At 42.0% G+C, this 16,822-nt stretch overlaps 1 protein-coding gene across 1 annotated transcript in view; it reads left to right on the top strand.

Moving 5' to 3' along the window:
- The window catches only part of SEL1L2 (SEL1L2 ERAD E3 ligase adaptor subunit), a 100,009-nt gene that overhangs the window by 74,485 nt on the left and 8,702 nt on the right, over positions 1–16,822 (top strand). The window contains exons 13-16 of the mRNA XM_021078250.1: positions 5,589–5,651; positions 6,207–6,294; positions 8,851–8,999; positions 10,416–10,490. Of these exons, the coding sequence (XP_020933909.1) occupies positions 5,589–5,651; positions 6,207–6,294; positions 8,851–8,999; positions 10,416–10,490 (375 nt within the window). The remainder of the gene's footprint in view (positions 1–5,588; positions 5,652–6,206; positions 6,295–8,850; positions 9,000–10,415; positions 10,491–16,822) is intronic.

Below are 16,822 nucleotides of genomic sequence, written 5' to 3'. Positions count from 1 at the left end.
ATTCAAAACATGTTTCCCATGCTGGGAAAGGCTGACTTGGTATGCAAAGGTGCTCTCATATACTTTTTCTCATTCTACCTTCCATCATGTTCTATCCCAAGAGATTGGATATTTTTCCCTGTGCTGTACAGTAGGATCTCATTGCTTATCCATTCTAAATGCAATAGTTTGCATCTACCAACCCCAAACTCCCAGTCCATCCCACTCCCTCCCCCCTCCCCCTTGGCAACCACAAATCCATTATCGGTGTCTGAGAGTCTATTTCTGCTTTGCAGGTAGGTTTGTTTGCACCTTATTTTATATTCCACATACGAGCACTACCATATGATATCTACCCTTCTCCCTCCCACTTACTTCACTTAGTATAAGAATCTCTAGTTGCAGGAGTTCCCGTCGTGGCGCAGTGGTTAACGAATCCGACTAGGAACCATGAGGTTGCAGGTTCAGTCCCTGCCCTTGCTCAGTGGGTTAACTATCCGGCGTTGCCGTGAGCTGTGGTGTAGGTTGCAGACGAGGCTCGGATCCTGCGTTGCTGTGCCTCTGGCGTAGGCCTGTGGCTACAGCTCCGATTCAACCCCTAGCCTGGGAACCTCCATATGCCACGAGAGCGGCCCAAGAAATAGCAACAACAGCAACAACAAAAGACAAAAAGACAAAAGACAAAAAAAAAAAAAAAAAAGAATCTCTAGTTGCAACCATGTTGCTGCAAATGCCATTATTTTGTTCTTTTTATGACTGAGTAGTATTCTATTGTACATATGTACCACATCTTCTTAATCTATTCATCAGGCTACCCCCACTGCAAACAGTGCTGCAATGAACATAGGACTGCATGCATCTCTTTGAACCAAAGCTCTGTCTGGATACATGCCCAGGAGTGGGGACTGCTGGATCACATGGTTCTGAGGAACCTCCATACTGTTTTCCATATTGGTTGTACCAATTTGCATTCCCATCAACAGTGAAGGAGGATTCCCCCCTCTCCACACCCTCTCCAGCATTTGTTATTTGTAGACTTGTTAATGATGACCATTCTGACCAGTGTCTTGATTTGCATCACTCTAATTATTAGCAATGTGGAGCATCCCCCTATGTGCCTACCGGCCGTCAGTATGTCTTTTTTGGAGAAATGCCCATCCAGGTCCCCTGTCCATCCTTTGATTGGCTGGTTTTTTTGCTGTTGAGTTGTATGAGTTGTCTGTATGTCCTGGTGACCAGGCCCGTTGAAGTTTTTGCCTTGGTTCCTAAGCTCGGTGAGGCCACTATCTTATCAGATAAAATTTAGTAAACTACCCTAAACCCCTTTAGTGCATAAAAAATGTCCTCCTGGCAATACCCACCAACCTAATGCCTTGATAAACTTTCTCTCCTTGCACAGTAGGAAGCATTCTGTTGTCTTACACTGTCAGACTGCAATGCTGGCAATAGTGAAGTGTTCAAATGGGGAATATTTTTAACTGTTCTCAGTCTTTAAAAGCCCACACGCTGCTTTAGGAGCCTATTTATAAATGACTGGCACCTCGGAGCTGCTGCTATTGTGGTGTAAATTACTGTGCAGCCTGGTATTCGGCTTCTCTCCCTAGTAATTTATATGAAATTGTTGCTCAGCAAGACAGTCATCCAGAGTACCATTCGATTAGGATGACAAGGAGAGCAAACTGAAAAAGAGGTGGAGTAATGTAACAGAGGACGCTCTCTTATAATGGGCAAATAATGCTGATTTGTCTCCACAAAGGAAGAATGCAGGGAGCTGAGTGTGTAAATTACTGGCTCGCAAGCTATTCAGGGCTGTATTACCAGCAGTGAACTGGGCTACTCATGTTCTAAACCTAAGCTTATCTTCCTTTATAGAGGAAATCTAAAACTGTATTTAAGGGGATTATTCTGAATAGCATCAGGTGGACATATAGCCATGTAAGCCTTTAGCATCTCAGGGACAATGTATTAGATTTCTCACTTGGGGTCACTACCAAAGTAAAGAATTTCTATCTCCCACTCTTGCATGCCAGTAGTCCTCTCTCTCGCTCACTTGCTCGCTCGCTAGCAATCTTGTTGTTTGGGGTTTTTTTAAGGGCCACAGGTGAGGCATATGGAAGTTCCCAGACTAGGGGCCAAATGAGAGCTGTAGTTGCTGGACCACACCAGAGCCACAGCAAGGCCAGATCTGGGCCTCATCTATGATTGACCCCACATCAACACTGGATCCTTAACCCACTGAGCCGGAACCCACATCCTCATGGATACTAGTGGGTTTCATTTTTGCTGAGCCACAGTGGGAACTCCCCCATTTTCTTCTTTTACTACTTTTTAAAAAAAACTGTTGCTTTTTAAATTTTTTTAAGTCGTATCAGTACCAGGATACAAAGCTATAGAATTTATGACTTGTGTCATATTCAGAAACATGAACAGTTATCCTGTGTGATGTTGGGCCTAAGTTGGATCTATTCTTCTGTTTTTCTCTCTCACTCCTCTGAACACCTCAGAACCATCCCCTTCTTCACACTTTGGCCAGTCCTCCTCCCTTTCCAGCATCCCCCATCCTGAATACCCATCCCCCAGAGCAGAGCCCAATCCTCTCTCCCTCCACAAAGCCACCCCTCCCCCCTCAAACTCCCTTTTCTGAGTTTACCCTGCATTCATTCTGTATACTGCTAGAACTTTACTGCTTCTACCTTGTGCCTTCTCTCCTATTGTCTGAAGGCCATGACTCTTCAACTAGAGGAGGGCAGTGGTCTTAGGGCCCAGTAGGGGTTCATTAAATATTTGCCAAATATGACCATCTGCTCCCTAAATTCATATCAGTTAACCTGAGAAGAGCATTGGACCCTAAAGCAGAAGCTGTGTATGGGGGTACTGCCTACACATATGTTTCGTTTGGCTCAGAAAGTGTTCTAAAAATTAGGAAATTTCATCATATGATATCACTTACATGTAAAAGCTAAAAAAATGAACTTATTTACAAAACAGAAACAGTCTCATAGACTTCAAAAACAAACAAAGGGGAACCATGGGGGAGGGGATAAATTACTATATAGTGATAATCAAAAAGCACCTACTGTATAGCAGAGAGAACTCTACTTAATATTCTGTAATAACCTATATGGGAAAAGAATCTGAAAAAATGGATGTATGTGTATATACAACTGAATCACTTTGCTGTACACCTGAAACTATCACAGCATTGTAAATCAGCCATACTCCAATATAAAATAAAAATTAAATTAAAAAAAATCATATCAAAATCTGGACATCCAGCTTTTTGTGGAAAATGAGAAGAGCTGACCACATGGGGAGGTGACTCCACGTGACAACAACTGGTGGCAGCAGAGAGTGGAGTTGCTGCTGCCTTTAGACAGGGCAGGTGCCTCAGTCTCTGCCACTCCCCCATCACCTGGCTTCGTGTACCTATTACATTACCTGCATGGTTCTGGGGGTATCTGAGTTGGCCACTCCTGACCTGAACACTCTAAACAGGTACTCTGGGCCTTAAGCAGTTGGTGAGTCACCCAATGAGCCCCTGGTTTCTCAGGGATTCTCTTAGAGAAAATAATTTATCCTCAGTGTTTTAACCATTCCCCTCCTTTTCTCTTCTACTCTCAATTCCCTTCCCTCTCATTTTTCTCAACATCAAAATGAGGATAGTTAAAAGGACATAGAGTCACTAGACTTAACTACCTCAATCACACCAGGCCTCATTACCCACAGAGCGAACTATCCCAAAACTCTTGAGACCACAGGTAGATGTAATCAGAAGAGGAGAGGGAAGAAGGGACTAAATATATACCACCTGTTTTAAATATAGGTGGGCAGTCCTCAAGAATTCTTACAATAGCTAGCCCTTTGATATGCTTAGGCTCAAACTTTGGAGTCTTGAACTTGTTTTTGAACTAAGCTTTCTCTAGTTATGTGCTGCTCCTGTATCACTGAGTAGTACTCTGGCAGCATCTGCAATAATTATGTTTCAATTGTTAAATTATTAAAAATAATTACAAATAAATACATTTAGTTGGTAAAAAGATATTTGGAGAATCTTCAATCAGAACCTAAGTTCCTGAGAAAAGACTATAAACCTGTAAGAACAGTCCTACTGCTGAATGAAAACCAAGTGGCCACACATGGCTCCTTAGTCACTAGAGGGTGAAATGTGTGATGGGAGATAAAAGGAAAGTGAGTTTCCTGGTTGAGATAGTCATTTTCAAGGTTCACTCTTCATCCAGGATCGATATGCTAAATATCAATATATTTGCACATGTTAAATACTAAGTGTGCTAAACACTCCCTTCCCTAGACAATTTTTTTTTTTTGTCTTTTGTCTTTTTAGGGTTGCACCCATAGCACATGGAGGTTACCAGGCTAGGGGTCTAACCAGAGCTATAGCTGCCAGCCAGAGCTAAAGCAACACCAGATCTAAGCCGTGTCTGTGACCTACACCACAGCTCCCAGCAATGCTGGATCCTTAACCTACTGAGTGAGGCCAGGGATTGAACCTGAAACCTCATGGTTCACAGTCGAATTCCTTTCTGCTGCGCCACAAGGGGAACTCTGCTTCCCTAGACTATTTAGAATACTAATCAGAAAAAGAAACAGTTATCAATTTAGTATTAAGTGAAAAAGAAAAAATTGGTGATGTCATAAGCTGCAATTGTTTGTTTTTTACTTTGTTTAGGGCCACACCTGGAGCATATGGAAATTCTCTGGCTAGGGGTCAAACTGGAGCTGTGGCTGCCAGCCTACCACAACCACAGCCACATCTGTGACCTACACCACAGCTCACAGCAGTGCTGGATCCTTTAACCCACTGAGCAAGGCCAGGGTTAGCCTAGTATCCTCATGGATCCTAGTCAGATTCATTACCACTGATCCACAACAGGAACTCTGATAAGCAGTAAAATTTGAATGTAGAAATATATGCCAACAGTGCTTTACCATCTATAACAGCTATATTGAAATTGACAGAGCCTGTAAAATGTTATTTGGCCATTTCTGTCAATCTTTTTTGACCAAAGCAGGGAATAAGTGTCTAGATAGACTTCTCCCTTCTGAAAAACTCCTATATATCCTTTAAGACTCAGCTAGAATGTCTGTGTTGAAACCACCTCTGACAATTCAATCTGCTCAGTCCCCAGCCTCTACCAGGCAGTTGAGTGTCCCTCTTCTAGGCACCCACAACACCATCCTTCTGTTACTACTGGAGGACTTAGAACATTTAACATGATTCAAAGGTCCTGCCTAGTGGGTCAGAAGCCTATAAGGCAGAGATCACAGTTTATTCATCTTTTGACTTTCACCTTCTACCTCTTCTCAGTGGCTATTTCAGAGTCACACACAAAGCAAGCACTAAATAAATACTGAATAAAAGACTAGAGGAAAGCTTTGACTCTCATTTCCCTCTTTTCATTTCTAGTTAGAGGTTATGAAAGTATGAAAGGAGAAACTAGAGAGGGTCCGAATCACTTGCCAATTGCCTGATTAACCTGCTTTAATTCATCTCCCACTGGGTGCATTTCAAATACTGTGAATGATTTTGCAATAATTTTCCTTATTGTGAATTCTCTGAGGCTTGACTTGGATTTTTAAACCTGTTCTAGGGCAATGCAATTGGCCTTCACGGGCTCGGTCTTCTTTATTTTTATGGAAAAGGAGTTCCTGTGGTAAGTTAAATAATTTCATTATCTTTTCAACATGTCTTTAGCAATTTGTTAAGGTGAAATTCATGGTTGTTGGTTAATTTAAAGGAGTTAATCTCTGTTACCTGATTTGGCAAGCTATCATACCTGATAAAAAAGAATAAAATAATCCAGTGGAATATCTGCCGAGACATAGAACAAGCTTGTGACAAGAAAAACAACCCTAATTATATCTTAGAATCATAGATTCTAAGTAACCTTAGAAATCATCCAACCATGAGGATTTTTTGATAGAGAAATTTATCTTCTTATTTTCACCTCTGTCTTTTGAGTGACCTTCCTCTAATATCTAACAAAACCTACTGTCAGTGTAGGAAAAGACATGATTTACAATGAAAATGAGATAATTATTTCCTAATAGAAGCTAATAATGAAATAAAATGTATAATGTTTCTGATACTACTTTAATTAGCCTAAATTACATAGGGCACCAACTGTACTCTTAAAATAAGTGGAAAGCAATTGTTACCATGGAGTTATGCGTGTGCATTTGAGTAACAAAGTGTAATTATCTTGCAGAATTATGCAGAAGCCCTTAAATACTTTCAGAAAGCTGCAGAGAAAGGATGGCCAAACGCACAGTTTCAGTTAGGCTTTATGTACTACTGTAAGTGCTACACATATGGCTGCTTTACTTAGAATGACAAATGCATAATTAAGTCTGCTCCTTTTTTAAACACAAATCAACAGGTTGGTGTGAGTGGTTTAGATAGAACATTCAGGCAGCAATTCGAAGAAGAATTTGAAGAAGTCAGAAGGAAGAAGACACCAGTTGGGGGAGAAGGCGAGGGGATGCAATCAGAAAGTTCACCTTTGAAGAGGTTAAGTTTGAGGTGCCTTGGGACCTCCAGTACACATGCCCAGCAGCAAGGATGAAACTCACAAGAAAGGTCAAACTTGGAGATAAAGATTTCGGTGGCATGAACATACAGGCATTAGTTAAGAGCAGCTGAGTTTGCAAAGGAAAAGGAGAGAGAGTATGAGAGGAAGGAGGATTGGACCATGGTGAGAAATTTGGTGATCCCTGGTGCCATATTGAAAAAATAGGCAGAGAAAGAGTGGTCACAAGAAGACTGAAAAGGCATGGTCAGGGGAATGGGGTGAGGAAGAGGTGATCTTAAAGAGGAGAGGGTAGAGAACTTTCAAGAAGGAGTAAATGAATGAGCACCCCTCTGAAATTCACTGAGAAGCCCAGTTCTCATTTAAAAAAAAAAAAAAAGCAGGAAAAGGCCAAGTATCCATTGGACTTATCAAAAAGGAGAATGTCTGTGAGGTCATTGAGCTGGTTGGGATGGAAGCCAGATACAATAGGTTGAGGTGTAAATCGAAGGTGAGGAAGTGGATGAGCAAAAATACTCATGGAAGTGGTATACCTTTAAATGGAGGAGAGAGATGGAACAGTAGCATGAAGGGGACTGAGAATCAAGAGGGAGTTCTTTTTTAGGTGGTGAGAGACCTGAGCATAATTTTTGGCAGGAAAAAAAAAAAAAAAAAAAAGAACCAACCAGTAGGAGCAGTTAATATATCATGGGGAAGATGAGATCATGGATGAAGAGGTTCTGGGAAAATATGGGTGGCATTTCTGACCTTATCGACCCGTGGCAAATCTGAACATATATGATCAGGTCCAAGTAGGCGGGGCCCTCATCAGCCTTGATAAAATGGAGAGATTTTTCACCCTCAAAGACTGGAGAAATGGTGGAATAGATGGTGCTGTTGTAAATCTGGGACGAGAGGCAAGTGAAGAAAGATAATATGAGGGTTACCTCCATGAGCTCAGAGGTACAACATTACCTTCCGAGAGCAAAGGTAAAGTGATTGGGGTAGGAAGTCTCAGAAATCCATGAAGGTCTGTAATGATCTCTGTGGTGACTGAGAGAAAAAGAGAGTGGCACATTACCAGGAGATCTGAACATACCGAAGTATCCCTGCTAAGTTCCTCCCTTTCAGAGGTGGAGCAAGGGCAGCAGCAGAGCACGTCATCATGAAGTCAGATCTGGCAGAGTTCCTGTGGCGGTGCAGTGGGTTAATGATCTGGCTTGTCTCTGGGATATTGCCAGTTTGATCCCAATCCGGGTAGGTCACAGATGCCACTCAGATTCATCCCTGGCCTGGGGACTTCCATATGCCATGCGTGTGACCAAAAAAAAAAAAAAAAAAAACCTCAGATCTGGCCAAGAGATCAACTGACGTTTTCCACAGTAGCCCAGATAGAGGGCCTGTTGGCCTCTTCTGTACTGTCTTGGGAGGTTGCCTAAGATGGCCTTCTTCTTTCAGTTTATTCCAAATTCCAGGCCTAGGATCTTTCAAGTTCCTCACACTTCTAGAATAAGAGTAATAGTTATGGGTAATATTTAAGTCTTTATATGTATTTACTCCTTTGGTCCCCTCAACACATCTAGTGGGATCCCACAGTGTATAGATGCACAAACTGAGCCACCTCTCAAGGCAAACATCTCTCACAAGATCACATATTTAGTAGAGCTGAGACTCAAACCCAAGTGAGTTTGCTCTCAGCGGATCTTAGCAGCAACATGACACTCCATCTAAAGCTAAGTAATGTTAGAGCTGGAAGGAAATTTAAGAACCACCTAGGGAAAGCCCCTCCTTGTGCAAATGAAGTGCCTACAGGTGCCCAAGTCACAAAAGGAGTAATCAAGAGCCAAGACAAGAACTCCAACTGCTGGGAGCAGCTGATCCTCCACCCTAGTTCCAAAAGCCTCTCCTGGCCCCAAGCATGAGTTGAGTCTGCGCTGGCCTCCTGGAGCTAGGATTTGCCTGCTTCAAATGCCATGGCTCTGGCTGGGAAGAGCTATGGTCTCCTGGTGTGGGAGGATGATGGGGATGGTGAGACACATCATTGGGGGGCAGGGGGCTTCTGGTCCTCAGAGACTGCCACTTGGTCTCCTTTTCATGAACTTTAGTTACACCATATTGAGGAGATGTTTTCATGAGAAAAGGGGCCATGAACATACATTTCCATACAGTCTTACTAAGTCAGCTTTTTCTCCCCCCAAATAGTGGATCTAGAGTAGCTGGACTTTCCACTGGCTTTTCTCATCCTATTTAAAGTAGCAGGCATCACTATGACCATTACATCCATAGATTATAATGTAAAAAATAATATAAATAAGGGGTGGCTCAAAATAATTTTAATTTTCAGCTGGCTCTGGAGTATGGAAGGATTATAAACTTGCCTTCAAATATTTTTACTTGGCATCTCAGAGTGGGCAGCCCCTCGCCATTTATTACCTGGCCGAGATGTACGCCACAGGAACAGGAGTGTTAAGATCATGCAGAACTGCTGTGGAGGTAAATAATGGGCTGTTTCTGAAGTGCTTTTCATTTTTCACACAGAAGTAGTGCTACTGCCCTTCAATTTTGGTGCCTTTGATTTTATGGATATTATCTTGTTTCTTCCTGCTGATGATGTGAGCACCGACATTTGCCAGAAAGGAGAAGCAGTGATGCAACTCAGACTGGGAAAGGGAGGGAGAGAATCGACCCCTCCTGTCTTACATTTGGCTTTTCATCAAGTTCAGTGCTTGCCTCTGAATTCAGTTACGGAGCCCTGTTTCAGCCTGCTATCAAATCCCCAGGACAACTAGGCATTTCTAGCAGGATTGGGAAATGAGAGGCTGGATTTAGCCTGGAAAATGTAACCTACTTCCTTCTAGAGAGCAACATCCTTAGGTTTTTTTTTTTTTTTTTTTTTTTTTTTGATGATTTGGATGACAACTGAGAAAGTGACTTCTTTCAGCCTGGGACAGTGATGCACTTTTCAAAAGAATGCTTTTAGGACCTTAATGTCCTTCATTGATTTATGAAACACATCCGCTGCGCCAATATAAATACCTCCATGTTGCGATCTGGCCCCTTTGAAGCTCATTTCAAAAGCTGCCAGCTAATAATCTATCTTTAGATTTGCTCCTTTGCCAACTTCCTAATGAATTATGTATAGTTAACCTCTTTTGGTTACATAAGGGCTATTCAGCTAAGGTGACAGTTGTCCCCACAGAGCTCTGCACACCTCCCTCACCATTATGTCACCTACACCCTCAGGCACTGTCTTCCCTTCATTCTCTCTTTTCCACATCAGCTGCAGCCTTATAACTTACCCTTGCAGGGCAGCAGTGCCCAGAAAGACCTTTTTTAAAAAAAACAGAATTTGATACATTTTTGTCCTGTCAAATAGCCTCCAAGTCAGACGAGTGCATTTCGCAGATTTAAAATAAGCCCCAGGAAGTTTAAGACAGAAAAGTACACACTTGTAATCTTTGTGCCTATGAAAGGTTTTAACTCCTTACTCTAAATAATTTTCAAATGCCATGCTTTAGACCTGAAATCCTTGCCTGACCAACCAGCAGGAACTGAAGATTGATGTCATTTATCATTTGCCTGAGATGAAGTGTATTGACTAACTAGTCCACTTGATTTCTCTTCCCATATACAGCTTTATAAAGGCGTCTGTGAACTAGGCCACTGGGCTGAGAAATTCCTGTCAGCATACTTTGCCTATAAGGATGGTGATATAGATTCTTCTCTTGTTCAATATGCACTACTTGCAGAAATGGGGTATGAAGTAGCTCAAAGCAATTCAGCATTCATTTTGGAATCTAGTAAGATAAGTTAAAATTCTCTGCAATTCCCCAATCATACATATGCATATATGACTTTACTACAGGGTTAAGCCTTTCTAATGGGATGTCTCTCTCTCTTTTTTTTTAGAAAAGGCTAAAATTCTTGAAAAAGAGAAGATGTACCCAATGGCACTTCTCCTGTGGAATCGAGCTGCTATTCAAGGTATAGAACTTAGATAAAAATGAGCTCTACCTGGCCCCTGTCCATTATTATTCATCTGATTGCTCCAGCTAAATTCTTGGGCACATAGAAAGGTGCAGAATATCTGGTAGATGGTATCTCAAACCGTACTGATGTTAGGGCCAGTTTTCAGTTAGAGGTCATTTCCAGGAATTTCTTTTATTATTCTCAAGGTCCCCAGTTTAGCAAACCATAGGAATTTTTCTATGGCTGTCTCCATGGCACCAGAACAGTTGTTTGAAACATGACAGTTTTACTCAAAAAAATCAGTTTTCTTGGTCTGGCCTCCATCTCTCATTTGCTGGGTGTTTTTTGAAATTATCAAAGATATGACCTATATTTCAGTGAGTTTGTAGGGAAAATTACTTACGGATCTAAGACTTGTTTGATTTTTCTTTTAAAATATCTCAATGAAGATGATCACAAACCAGATCTTTATTATAACCATAGTAGCATCAGGGGGGGAATTAATTAGCAAGATCCTCTCCCTTTTCCTGGAGTTCCAATGTTCTGATGTAGGGATCACATGTGATAAGGAATGTAAGACAGTGCTGTTGGGAAAGAAGTGGCAGGTGGCATTTGCTTCATTCCATTCTTTCCTTAAGAGATATTACTAAAAGCAGAGAGATCCTGCAAAGCTGTCACTATTGGCATTGGATATGTGAGGAACTCTCTTGCAGTACGAGCAATTTTACTTCCAATTAAATTTCTTAAAATTATCTCATGCTAAGGCCCGAATCATCCCTTTTCTACAAGAAGTGAATGGGACTTAAAAAAAAAAAATTCTCAGCTGATGCTAAATGAGGCAGAAGAAAAAGTCACAGTGGTGCCTTCTCAGATCCAGCCAAGCTGGCAATGCAGCAGCAAGCCAGTCGTGTGATTTTAGTGAGACATTCCCTAAAAAAAGAGAAGTCCATGTTTTCTAAAATGCAATAAAGTCCTGTTTGGAGTGAGGAAACAACACCAGCAAGCTCTTAGTTACAGCAAATCAGCTCAATTGTAACAAATACAATTTTTTTTTCAAGCCAGGAAATGCTGTGGAAGTTGCACCAAAGAAAGGAGACATTCAGAACAAGAGCATATTAATATTAAATGGAGCTCACCAATATAAAAATGTCAGACCACTAAAAATAATCATGTGTCACCAAAGAGGTCAAGCATGAGTGTCCCCAAAGATGTGGCTGCTGAGTGGCTCACCTAAGGTTAAGAAATCTGGTGATGAAAGTTCAGTTTCCAGTCAGTCACTGGCAGTGCTTTTGGTGAGGAGGATATCAAACCATCAGGACTCAGCCACTACCCTGGGGCTGGGAAACTGATCCTTGGGAGCCAGTCAGGATTGCCATTTAACCCCTGTGAGTCCCCTATTTAAGGTGGAGATGAATCCTCCGGAGAATCTGCCTGTTCATGACCTTTCATTCTTGGAGACCTCAGGGGTCCTGCTTACTGCTCTTAAAGCTCAAAAATGCACAGAGTCCTGTTCCTCTGTGGTTATGGTGCAGATGGAATCTTGAGGTCAAAGGAAGGCAGCTTTGGGCAAAATTAGAGATGGAGTGGGTTTCTCCTTAGAGCTCCAAGAGTCTCTTGCCTCTCTAGACCACTCAGACTCCTATCCTGGGCATCATTTCTATAAGGTCTTGCCCCCATACTAACTCTACATTTTGAAGAACCTGGGAAGTAAACCCTGATTACTAATGTCTTTGGCAGCTTAAGAATGTTATGACATTTTTTCTACTTGGAGAAAGCTAAAGATGTCTCATGGCGTTATTACATTTTAAGAAAGGATTACAGAAGATAAAAAGAACTTCAGAACCCAAAGGAATCAATTTTGAATAATTTTAGGCTTTGCATTAGTCCAAATGGGGAGAAACACTTGGCAGGAGTCCTATAGCCCTTAATGATACACATCAGACCACACTACATGGGGTACCTTCTCCTTTTCCAAGTAAGCCTAGACTGTGCTGAACAGCTGAAGGAGATGGCCAACATGAGCAGTCCCTAATCTTTTCAACCAACATTGTCCTAGTGAATGAAAACATGGAGCCCAAAGAGACCCTTAGAGGTCATCCCTAAATGGCCTTCAAAAGACTGAAGACCCATATCTTAAAAAGTCACATGAATTTTTTTTTACTCCTGAATATTTTTGTATTTGTTGGAAATGAAGATTTTAAAAGACTTAACATATGGCAGAGTTCCCATCGTGGCGCAGTGGAAACGAATCCAACTAGGAACCATGAGGTTGTGGTTCGATCCCTTGCCTCACTCAGTGGGTTAAAGCTTCGGTGTTGCCATGAGCTGTGGTGTAGTTTGCAGATGCGGCTCAGATCTGACGTTGCTGTGGCTCTGGTATAGGCCAGTAGCAACAGCTCCGATTCAACCCCTAGCCTGGGAACCTCCATATGCCGTGGGTGCGGCCCTAAAAAGACAAAAGACAAAATAAATAAATAAATAAATAAATAATAAAAGACAACATCTGGGGAAAGCATTTCCTAAAGTTCCCTACAATGCCTATCCATTCATTCCATAAATATTTATCAAGTGTAATTCCAGTTCTGGGACAATGCCAATGATTAAGAGCCTCAAAGTTCTCTCTCATGAGAGAGAGAGAATAAACTAGTAAATACATAACAGTGATATTGCTGTGAGGAAATAAAACATGCAGATGGGAAGGATAACTACTGATGTGTAGTCTAACAAGGTAGTCAGAGAAGGCTCTGAGAGGGAAACAACATTTGCAGTGAGAATATGGAAATGAGGATGAGGGTTCGATCCCTGGCCTTGCTCAGTGGGTTAAGGATCCAGCATTGCCTCGAGCTGTGGTGTTGATCATAGACTCTGCTCTGATCTGGCAGTGCTGGCTGTGGCGTAGGCTGGTGGTTGTGGCTCCCGTTTGACCCTTAGGCTGGGGACTTCCATATGCCACAGGTGCGGCCCTAAAAAGACAAAAGAAAGGAAGGAAGGGAGGGGGGAAGGAAGGGAGGGAAAGATAGAAGAAAAGGAGAGGCCTGAGAGAAGTCAAGAGAAGAAAGTGCTTGTGCAGATAGCTCCAGGGAGTCCAGTCCAGCTTAGAGGTCCAGTGAGATAGGACAGGGACGTGGCCAAGGGATTTGGTTGCATGGAAGTCATCAACCACCTTGAAAGCAGCCATTCCAAGGAGAAGGAGGCAGAAGCCAGACTGGAATGGGTTAAAGAGTATGTGAGAGGTGAAGCTTTGCAGTCATTGTAGAAGACACTTTTGAAAAGGCTGAGTGTGACATGAGAGAGAGCAATGGGAAGAAGTTACAGGGAGATGCCATGGGATAAAGAAATGGGATAAAGGGTTTGCTTTTGTTCATAGATGATACTACAGTGTGTTTGGGTGACTGATGGGACCAGAAAAGGGGGAGAAACTGGTGACGCAGGAGAGTAGAGTTTCACGAGTGAAGTCTGAGAAAAGGAGGGGTGGGATCCAGTTTCCCAAGAGTTGACCTACCTTCAAAAAATGAATTTAAAAGATAAAATTACTACTTTTTTATTCTTTAAGGACATTTGAGTGTTCCCACTGTGGAGCAGTGGGTTAAGAGCCCAACCGCAGCAGCTTGGGTTGCTGCAGTGATGTGAGTTTGATCCCTGGCCCCAGACAGTTCAGTAAAGTATCCAGTATAGGCACAGCTGTGGCATAGCTTGCAGCTGCGGCTAGGATTCACCATGGCCTAGGAACTTCCATATACTGTGAGTGTGGCCATTAAAAAAAGATAAAAATATTAAGGATATTTGTACTATACCACGGGAGTTACCCCTCAGTGAAGACAGTTAGCATTGTGTTTTAAATCCCTAAATCATATCTCATCTTGATTCTGGGATTATGAGTGGTTTTTTTCTTCTTTTTTTATATTGAGTATCATTAGGTTGAATTACTGGGAACTACACATGAATAATTTGAGATATTTTTCTTGTTCTAATATTTCTATTAGGCAATGCATTCGCTAGAGTGAAAATCGGAGATTACCATTACTATGGCTACGGGACTAAGAAAGACTATCAAACAGCAGCCACACATTACAGCATCGCAGCTGACAAATACCAGAGTGCACAAGCCATGTTCAATCTGGCCTATATGTATGAACATGGTTTGGGTATCGCAAAGGTAATTATACTGGTAATAATGCAAACCTAGTAATGGCAGCTATACAGGAAGGAAAAACTTATAAATGTTTTGTATTTCATTGATGTCATCAATGTAGAGAAAAGAAGGAAAAGACCGAACACTTGCTGAGTCCCTCCCACATGCCAACACATGCTACGTAGCCTAATATAAACTCTATGGGGTAGAATTTATTTTCTCCATGACCCCCAAGGACATAACTAATGAGTGGAATAAACCCAGTCTTGGCCAATTTGATTCATAATAAATTCAGTGTTGTTTTCCTGCCCCCACTCCCTTCCACCTCCAGGCCTTTTTCCATTAAAATTTTCATTGACTCTCAAGCTCTCAGTAGTAAGGAAAAGTGGGAATGACTTCAGAGCTCGATAACAAGGTGGCATTAATTCAGAAATTTCTGTTGAACACCCAACTGTGTACATGACACAGTGATGAGTGCTCTAGAGAGGCCCAAGAAAATAGGTCTCCATCCTTCAAAGACTACACTTGACTTGAGGAGACAGGGCATAGTCATTAAGAAAAGAGCTAACACCACAAGGTGATATTGGATAAATCCTTTAGACAGTAAGTGTAATTAAAGCAAAAGATGGCATTGAGGTCTGACAGGGTGAGAAAGGTGTATTAAATCTCAATAGTGATAATTATAGCCAGGTGTTGGTGTATTATGTATACCATGTCATTTAAATCACACAGCCACTCCAGGAGATGCACCCTGTCATTGTCCTCCTTGTGTGCATCAGGAAACCCCAGGGTGGAGAGGTGATGTCGTAGGGCTGAATTTGCAAAGCCACTGGGGGGTGGAGCCAGAATTTGAACCCAGACCTGTCTGACGCCATGTTCTGGTGGAGAGTGGGCCCTGCATTACTGAATTTCCTACGCTCTCTTTTTCCTTCCAGTTGTGCTAGTAACTGAGAATTATTGGTATTGGTAGGGAATTTCCTAACTGACTATTGCTTGTGTGCACACTGCAGCAAGGGCTTCTTATTCAGGAGCTGAAAACCCAGCAGCAGAGATCCGAGCCTTCCTTTTGATCACTTTTCATCATCCCTGCAGACTAAGCAGTGAAAAGAATCTCAAATCCAAAAGCAGTCTCTTTTTCCCATTCCTGGAGGGTGCAAGCTTCCTGTGTTCATAAAATTGGGGTGGGGAGGAGGTGGGAGGCTGGACCGAATAGCTGAAATGGATGGTTTTTTGAATGTTATTTAGTCATGACCGCTCCACCATCATCCACCTCTGTGGAACAGAACAGTGATACAAGTCCTGCCCCAGGCCTTGAGGCTAAAACGAATAAGCCTTTGTGAAAGGGCTTTGTAGTGAAGCAGTGTGTGGAAGGACTGTTATTTAGATCAGAAGAGAATTTGAGTGATTGCTAAGTAAGGCTTCAGTAGGATTAAAGATTTGTTCATCATTTCCCATGTAAAACATAACCATATTGGTGAGAGGAGTATTGTCTATATAAAGGGTAAAAGTGACTGCACCCCTTGGGTTAAATCAAATTTGCTCTTCTGCCCCCCTTTGATTCAAGAAGGACTGGGTCCCTGGACAGCTCCGGTCCTCACCACAGTGAGGCCATTTAGCCTTGATACCCCAGGAGCAGGGAGGGGAGAGCACAGGGCCGACCACCTGGACAATGCCTGCCAACAGGTGGCCCACCTGTCAGGGCTTCCGTTTTCCTCTGTGGAGTCACTGCTGGGCTCCCTCCTAGACCCTTTCTTCTCCATGTCAAATAGCAATTGCTGAGGCATCTATTTCATACATTTGGAAAACACTTTGAAGTTTCTCTCTAGGCACATTTCTGTTCTTTTCCATCAGGGTTCTTGTTAAATCTTGGGTAGTTCATTTTGATCAGTCTCTTGGTCACAGGTATATTTTTCCCTACAGAAAGTCTCTACATTAAAAAGAGAAAGAAAGAGAGAGAGAGAAAGACCTGGACATGAGAATTTTAGATTTAGTTAATGAGGGGCCATTGCTCTTTGTCTTTATTAATTTCTTTTGTTTAGCAATTAGTAAAATAATAACCGAGTACCCAGGGGCCAGGTTTTTTCATCTTGCTATCTCATAGTCAAATTAATGAGAAAATAGCACCTTTTTCTAATTTTTAAAGTGAATATGCTGATAATTAAAAGCCCAAAGCTTGTTCCAGGGATGGTTAATGAAAGCAAAGCAATTAGGAGAA

Source organism: Sus scrofa, chromosome 17 (assembly GCF_000003025.6).
Source record: "Sus scrofa isolate TJ Tabasco breed Duroc chromosome 17, Sscrofa11.1, whole genome shotgun sequence".
Classification (NCBI taxonomy): domain Eukaryota; kingdom Metazoa; phylum Chordata; class Mammalia; order Artiodactyla; family Suidae; genus Sus; species Sus scrofa.
This window is presented reverse-complemented; position numbering and strand designations above follow the sequence as displayed.